Below are 8925 nucleotides of genomic sequence, written 5' to 3' on the forward strand. Positions count from 1 at the left end.
TATATACAGTGCAGTAAGCAAGACCCATTTCTAGGCATTATGGCATCCAGTGGAAACTCAATGTATGGTGCCATTTTGGAAAGCAGTGTAATATAAATAAAAGATGATTATAATTTTATAAGGCACCACAACACGTCTGCAGTACATGAAATTTAAAATAGTATAAAATACACAGACAGTAACACTCTGTAATACATTACATAATACATTGTTAAACTATACATAATTATACAAAGACCAGCCATATACTAATTAACAGATTACACACAGATAACATGATAATGCAGATCAAGTTATTTACAGGACTGTGAGTGAGAGTGATGGTAATGTTGGAAGTGAAATAGGCCTGGTCTTAAGAATACAGGGCTAGGAAAGGAGACCTGGAGGTACAGAGGGTGAGGGAATAGTAGAAGGAGAACACAAGGGAAGAGGGCCCTGTTTATGAGAGCTTATATCCTAAAAGGAAAAGGCACAAATAGGGTGGAACCAAGGGTAGTGGAGGTGATAGCAGAGACAAAGAAATTAAGAGGATGGCTGATAGGATTAAATAAAGAAATTAGTTTTAAGGGCAAACTTGAAGCTTTGGAGAGTAGAGGCTAATCTTCCAAAAGAACTACATTCATGTTACATAAGCAAATAATTAGTGCATATTAGTGAACGATAATTACTTTCACTTATTAAAAATATATTTTTTTCCTTTCTCTGCTTTTATTATTCCTGCAGTTTTTCCCATATGGTGATGCATCCAAGTTTGCTCAGCACGCCTTTCGCACATTCGACAAGAATGGGGACGGAACAATCGATTTCAGGGAATTTATTTGCGCTTTGAGTGTCACATCACGTGGAAGCTTTGAGCAAAAACTAAATTGGGCATTTGAGATGTATGATTTAGATGGAGATGGGAAGATAACAAGGCTGGAGATGCTGGAGATAATTGAGGTATGATGAAAAACAGAAGATTCTAGGATGCAATGAAGTGGTTTTGGATGTGAATGAGTTCTCTATACAGCGCTGCGGAATCAGTGGCGCTATATAAATAAATGGTGATGATGATGATGATGAGAGTTCAAATGATTTGTATTACTTATCCAACATGCTTCTACCAAGAAAAAAACAGTGGATCTGCAGATATGTCTAGACTCTTCACTACATAATGGGAACAGTATGTAAGTCACATGATTTGGTTAGGGGGGGGGTTACCATCAGGCGCGGGGTGTGGAAGGCGTGGCCGGGGGGCACACAGACGGCCGCATCATATTACAGGGGATGCGGCCACGTCATTGGTGACGCGGCCGCATCCCCTGTCATATGATGCGGCCGCCTGTGCGCTGACGCGGCCTCATCTGATGACATCGGATGCGGCCGCTGGGGGAGAAACTATTTTTTTGCATCCGGGGGGGCGGCCGGCCGGCCTACCCCCCGGCCCTAATAGGCGTCTAACACAGCGGCCCGGGGCCGCTGCCCCCCTGCCCCCCGGGCCAGCCCGCCACTGGTTACCATATGCTGGGGTAGAAGGCTGCACTTAACACGTATCAGCCAAATATATCACACCAGTCCAGTGCCTTTGTTCAAATATTCTCAGCTAGTATTATTCACTGGCATCAAAATAAAACAAACAACATCCTAGCCTCTCCAGCTTCTAACTAATTCACAAGGAATACTTTCTCTAGTGAAACATCTGGGGGTAAATGTATCAAACTGAGAGTTTTCTGGCAGGTTTGAAAAGTGGAGATATTGCCTATAGCAACCAATCAGATTCTAGGTATCATTTTGTAGAATGTACTAAATAAATGACAGCTAGAATCTGATTAGTTTTTCAAACCTGCCAGAAAACTCTCAACTTGATAGATTTACCCCCTGATGTCTCACACATACAAAATAACACCTCCTCTTGTTGCAGTACCTTCTTTCTCTTGGCCTCTATGGCTCTGTCTTTGCTTGGTTCACCTTCTATCTCACCAACCACTCCTTTTCTGTATGCATTTCTGGTTCATACTCCCCCACTCTGCTCTCCCTGTAGGAGTTCCTCAGGGCTCGGTTCTTGGACCTCTACTCTTTTCACTCTACGCTACCTCACTGGGTGATCTCATCAACTCTTTTGGTCTCCAATATCACCTGTACGCTGGTGACATTCAACTTTATATCTCTTCTCCCGATCTTTTCCCTCCTGCTCCTCTCTCATGTATCTGACTGCCTTTCCGCTATCTCCTCTTGGATGTCTTCACGTTTTCTCAAAATTAACATTGCTAAAACTGAGCTCATTGTCTTCCCTCCTTCTAAATCTTCCTCCCATCTTGATCTCTCTATCACTGTTAACAATACCACCATCTCATCTGTTCCCCTACTCCACTGCCTGGGCATCACCATTGACTCCTCCCTCTCCCTTGCCCCACACATCTAATCTCTCGTCCAATCCTGTTGCCTTCAACTCCGCAATATCGCCTGCATCCGGCCCTTCCTATCTCAGGATGCCACTAAAGCCATTATCCACGGACTCATCATTTCTCATCTTGACTACTGCGACCTTCTCACCGATCTCCCCCTCTCCCACCTTGCCCCCCTCAGGTCTATACTTAATGTTGCTGCGAGACTCATCTTCCTCTCCCGCCGTTCTTCCTCTGCCTCCTCTCTCTGCCTTGCCCTTCACTGGCTTTCTTTCCCTACAGAATCCTCTTCAAACTCCTCACCCTCATCTACAAGGCCCTCTCCCATTCCACTGCCTCCTACATCTCCAACCTCCTCTCTACCCACACCCCATCCCGTCCCCTGCAATCAGCCAATGACCGTCACCTCTCCTCCACTCTGATCACCTCATCCCACTCCAGAGTCCAAGATTTCTGCTGGGCTGCCCCCCTCCATTGGAATGACCTCCCACGCTGCATCCGACTTCCCCCTAATTTGTGCACCTTTAAATGGTCACTTAAAACTCACTTCTTCCTCAAAGCCTGCCAGCCATCCACCTAACCTTCTCTCCATGCCTGTTTTCCTCACCTCTCTTCCTCTGTCCCGCCTCTCACTTCTCTTGCGATTGTTCCCCTCTGACTCCCCATTGTGCCTCCTGTGCATTTGCCCTCCCTTTAGGATGTAAGCTCTCACGAGCAGGGCCCTCTTCCCTCCTGTCTCTACCTATTCTTCTGCTCCATCTTCAATGTGTAAGCTATGTTTGGAGCTTTGAAGTCCTGGTACTTTTTGTTTATTGTTCTGTATGTTTTACCCTGGATGGTCCACTGTTTGTATTTTGTACAGCAGTGTGGAAACCTTGTAGCGCCCTATAAATAAAGATTATTAATAATAATAATAATAATAATAATAATAACAGCACTTACTGTTAGCAAATTGCATTGTCTGTCTGCAGGCATCTGAGCTGTTCCCCATATGGTGAGAGACTGATGAAACAAACTCACAGCTTTTTATCAGCACCTTACAGATGCAACTACTGATTACCAGTGTCTGGTATGTTGGAAGAACCCGGAATGGGCCCGATGAATGGAGCCCACCCTTCTCTCTCCATTCATAAACCCAGGGACCCCTTAGGAACTATTAACTGTTCCACAATATCGTCTCCCTTTTTGGAAAATTGATACAACAATCTTTTACTCATTGCCACGTGAGGGAATGACAACCTACTATCAGGCTCTAAGGGATTTCCATCAACGACTTTAACATTTACCAGAGTAGGGTCTTTTACCCGTTCTGGGGAAAAATATCAGGCATACAGTCAACTGGTTCAACAACATTTCCTACTTCAGTAGGAGGTACACCATCCTGTGCTCCAACTGCTGCCCTCGTCATTTTCTGACTCCCCAATCATGTTTGAGAAAGGGAACACTTCAGACTCTGGGAACATTCCCACCGTCACTGCATCAATAACACTACCAAACGTGTCTGGGTTATTTACTTGCATAACCAGCTGGCTTCCACAAATCTCTCCCCAATATTGCATTAAACCCCATACAAGGAACAAATCCAGTGTAGTAAGTAGGTCCTTATCCATGTTACATCTGTTCAGGTTTGGGCAAAAGGAAAGACTTGTAATTATTTATGAGTCACAACCCATATCCTACCATTTGTGTCCCCAGTCAGAGTGTGATCTCCACTTACCTGGCCTGCATGTCTGTGTGAGTGATGCTGTCACAGACATACAGGCCGGATCAGATGGACACTGTCACAAATGTATCTGCTCCCCACTCTTGTGCTGTTGATCCGACTGCCTCTGTGTTCAGCTCAGCACTTCCTGATTCGGGCAGTTACATAATCATGGCTGGGAGTCGGCATATTCAATCTGCAGAGGATATAAAGCTCACCTGGACACTACAACTGTGTCAGAACAACAGGTTACAACCTGGCGTCTGGCTTTCCATGTGTTCTTTCTTGGTGTATTCTGATTATTCCCTGTGTACTTCTGGCTTGTTAGACCTCTGCTTTTGGATATCCACTTCTGTCTGTGCTCCTGTGTATCCGGCCCGGCTATCCATACTCACCATGTTGCTGTCTGTGCTCCTATGTATCTTACCCGGCTTTTTTACTGACCACACTGCTGTTTCTGCCCCAGTGTATCCAACCCGATGTCTTTGTGATTACGATTTTGGACACTTCTGTGTGCTGTTTCTCCAGTGTATCCGACCTGGTGCTCCACTGATTATGGCTAAGGTCTGTGTGTGCTGTATTGTTTCAGTTAACTAATCCTGCTTGCCCCGCTGTACTACACCACCACTACAGAGTCTGCTCTTCTTGGTCAAGTCTTTGTTCTTCTACCAACTGTCTATTACCTATCACATCAGTGGGCTAGCCTAAGGGCCATGACCTGCGGGCCTCGGGCAGCAAAATCTATCCCGCCTTGCGGCGGTTCTTGGTGAAGACGGGGGGGGGGGGAGAAGGCCAGCGCTAAAACTGAAGAAATCAACTGTGAGATGTAAAAAATACAGTGAGGTGAAGAGTGAAGAGTGAGTGTGTTGTCGGCAAGCACACATGTACACTGATGATGTCACTGTGACTGAGCTGAGTAGCAACACAGTGTCACGTAACCATCCTCCAAACCCATTCTCGGTAGGGATAACGGTTAGGAAGAAGCTGCCTCAAAAATACAAACATTCTAAAGTCAAGAAAGTAGGGTAGACAAACATTCAAATGTTTGGGATATGATATGTCTCTTCATGAACCTAACTGGCTTACCTCTCAAGGATGTCAAGGTGCCTATAGTTATGGTTAGTCCTTTCTAATAAATTGCAGGAATAGTAGAGTTACTGTACTTCTTATAACTTCTACCCAGTGGCAGAACTCAGTAGAGCCTTCTTGCTTTGATCTAGCAGATGGCCTGGGAGGTTAGAGCAGCATCACCAGGCTTGTACCCAAAATTTGTTATGGAGCCCGGTGATGCACTACTCTGCCCCTACATCTAGTAATACATGCATCTTTATTAGAGAAATATTGCAAGAAACATACAAAAGGTTATTTACTAATATTGCTTTGTTTGTAAATGTCCAGTGACTCATTGCAAACAATTAACAATTGCATCTGCCTAATGCAAGTTCTTCAATGAAAGCCAATGTCTGATTGGTTTATTCAGTTCGGTGCAAATTCGCACGATTGAAAGTTAGTAAATAACCTTATCAAAAACTGGGAGTGTGTTTGAATAAATATGGACATGGCTTTTTTATTCAGGGTCTCCACTCACCATTTGATCAGATATATGGTCTTTTTCGGCCCATACAAGTTATAGTTTGCAGCTAGCTACGTCTAAATCTAACATTTGGCTGTCAAAATTAACAGCTTATGGGCATGTATATTATTTTTTTGTGCCATTTTGCTGTTATTGTATTTTTTTGTATTATATATTTCTTGTCCTCTAGAGTTAGGAAGTTTGGCTACAGCATATTTTGTGTTTTTTCCACACAATTGTCTACATACACTGATCAGCCACAACATTAAAACCACTGACAAGTGAAGTGAATAACATTGATTATCTTCTTATAATGGCACCTGTCAAGGGGTGGGATATATTAACCAGCAAGTGAACAGTCAATTCTTGAAGTTGATGTGTTGGAACTTGGAAGCAGGAAAAAATGGGCAAGTGTAAGGATCTGAGCAACTTTGACAAGATGGAAATTGTGATGGCTAGAGAGTCTTTGCAGAGAGCAAAGACTAGCCTGTCTTGTCCAAACGCTATTGAACTGCCTTAGCACAAATTGCTGAAATAGTTAATGCCGGGTTATGATAGAAAGGTGTCATAACACACAGTGCATCTCATCTTGCTGCGTATAGGGCTGTGTAGCTGCAGAGTGGTCAGAGTGCCTTAGCTGACCCCTGTCCACTGCCCAAAAGCGCCTACAATGGGCAGAAAGTGGCCTGGTCAGATGAATCATGTTTTCTTTTACTTCATGTGGATGACCGGGAACGTGTGCATCATTTATCTGGATAAGAAATGGTGCCAGGATGTATGGGAAGAAGGCAAGTCGGCGGAGGCAGTGTGATGCTCTGGACAATGTTCTGCTGGGAAACCTTGGGTCCTGGCATTCAAGTGGATGTTACTTTGACACGTACCACCTACCTAAACATTGTTACACACCAAGCACACCTCTTAATGGCAATGGTGTTTCCTGGTGGCGGTGGCCTCTTTCAACAGGATAATCTAGCCTGCCACACTGCAAAAATTGTTCAGGAATGGTTTGAGGAACATGACAGAGTTCATGGTGTTGGCCTCCTAATTCCCCAGATCTCAATCCGATCGAGCATCTGTGGGATGTGCTAGAGAAGCAAGTCCAAGCCATGGAGGCCCCATCTCACAACTTACAGGACTTAAAGGATCTGCCGCTAACGTCTTAGTACTAGATAACACATGACACCTTCAGCAGTCTTATGACTTTCATGCCTTGACAGGTCAGAACTGTTTTGGCGGCACGAGGAGAACTTACACAATATTAGGCAGGAGGTTTAATGTTGTGGCTGATTGCTCTATATTACATAATGCTAAAGTTATTAATTTGTGTAAACAATATCAGTGTATCATTAGAGTAATACAAAGCTATATAGAAGACTGATTTATACAGCACTGTATTATTTTAAGGATAAATAAATATTGAATAATAATAGGAATAATAATAATAGAAGACCAGACTTCACTATTAACTGTGTTTTTTTCCTTTAAACCCCTAGGCAATCTACAAGATGGTAGGCACTGTAATTATGATGCGCATGAATCAGGATGGTCTAACTCCACAACAGAGAGTTGACAAAATCTTCACAAAGATGGACAAGGACAGAGATGACCAAATCACCCTGGAAGAGTTTAAAGAGGCAGCAAAGAGTGACCCTTCTATAGTGCTCCTCTTGCAGTGTGACATGCAGAAATAGCAAACCATCTATTCTGACAGCTCAACTGAGCATCCCGCATGCACCTCACTACCTTTCCCATCCCACAGTGTCCTGGGACCATTCTCCTATTCAATAAGAGAACATCTCACACAGTACTGATCTTATGTAAGTGGGAGGTGGTAAAAATATGATTATTTCTTCAATAATGAGACTGAAAAATACTGGCATGTGGAACATGCATGCACATGGAGTTACACACAAAGCCACGTTGCAGGGTGATTTGATTCAGTACTAGATTTGAGCTCTTTCCCATCATCTTTTTGGATTTACAGTGTAGATGTTATGAACAAAATGATGCATATATGTATCTGCCTGTCTCTGCCATTGCCTAAGGAAAATAATGTTTTTATAGATCTTCACAGTGGTATTGTTTAATATCCATTATTTGGTCTGTCATAGATTTTATGTACAGTCGTTTGTGCTATGCTTGATACATGAACAATGTCTCTCACATAATATGTAATGCGCTTTAGAGCTATGCACAGGGATGGCTACAATCATTCTGTTTCTATTCACCTTTCAAATTAATCAAGTTAAAACTAGTGGGGAAAAAATGCTCTCACAAATATGCCCCAAATTCTATTGCCTAATAGTGGCCATACCAGTGTAACTCATTATAAGGCTGCCTCTGGATTTGCAGTGTATTGCATGTGCTTTATAGCTGTGTATATGGAAATATTTGCATGTGATCTATATAGCATACCTGTATGCTGCTCCCCATTCTCTGTTATATATACAGTGCATTGTCTTGTATGTATGTGTTCTTCAATGTGCGTTAGTAGCAGAGGCAATACAGTGCTCTACAACAAACTGTTTTTATCGTAAAGAGCTAACAGACCCCCAGCGCACTGCAGATATATGTTTGTAGAAGGAGTACTGCAATACTAGGTGTTTGGAGAGACAGGTTCAGAGCTTTTGTTGTAACAAGTTTCATGAGGAAACAGTGATTAACTGCTGTCCTCAAATGTGCCAAATAAAAGGGTGAACAAGCAGAATTCTGCCCTGTGTTTGGTTTGCCATAGCTAAAATGGGGGAATTCTCTCAGGCTATTCTTCCTCATACAGAAATTTTCAGATATGCACGAGAACCCCTTGTCAGCACTTTAGGGCCTGTGAGCCCCAGCTGTCTCCATCTCTGTCCCAGCAGAACGTCCCCAATCCCTCACCTGCTGTGTGTGTGAGCGTATAGTCTGAACAGTACAAGTGGACTTGGTATATTTTTCTAATTGAAAATAAAATTCATTAAACACTATACAGATTATTTTGCATTTTGACTTCAAAACGTTTAAAGAGGCTCGCACTGTTGTGTAAAAACACAGAAAATCATATTACTATACTAAAGAGCAAATGTAGATGTACAGCTGTATACTGTATGTTGTTTGATACATGCGTCTACAGTTACTTAGCTGTGCATACAGATTTTTTTACTTTATTTTATTAAGGTTATTATTTTAAACAACAAGTTAAGAAAGCTTAAAGACAAACTCAATTAATAAACTTAACTAAAAGGACAAAATACTTAAAAAGCTTGCTCTAAGAAAAATTACAGGTTGAT

The 8925-nt window shown here is 42.7% G+C and overlaps 1 protein-coding gene across 1 annotated transcript in view; it reads left to right on the forward strand.

Annotated features, from left to right (window-relative positions):
* HPCAL4 (hippocalcin like 4) overlaps window positions 1-8622 on the forward strand; it is a 28714-nt gene extending 20092 nt beyond the window's left edge. Inside the window, exons 3-4 of the mRNA XM_075195281.1 lie at window positions 724-939; window positions 7153-8622. Of these exons, the coding sequence (XP_075051382.1) occupies window positions 724-939; window positions 7153-7350 (414 nt within the window). The 3' untranslated portion in view covers window positions 7351-8622. The remainder of the gene's footprint in view (window positions 1-723; window positions 940-7152) is intronic.
* Window positions 8623-8925: the final 303 nt, after the last annotated feature.

The sequence above is a fragment of the Mixophyes fleayi genome, chromosome 2, assembly GCF_038048845.1.
Source record: "Mixophyes fleayi isolate aMixFle1 chromosome 2, aMixFle1.hap1, whole genome shotgun sequence".
Lineage (NCBI taxonomy): Eukaryota > Metazoa > Chordata > Amphibia > Anura > Limnodynastidae > Mixophyes > Mixophyes fleayi.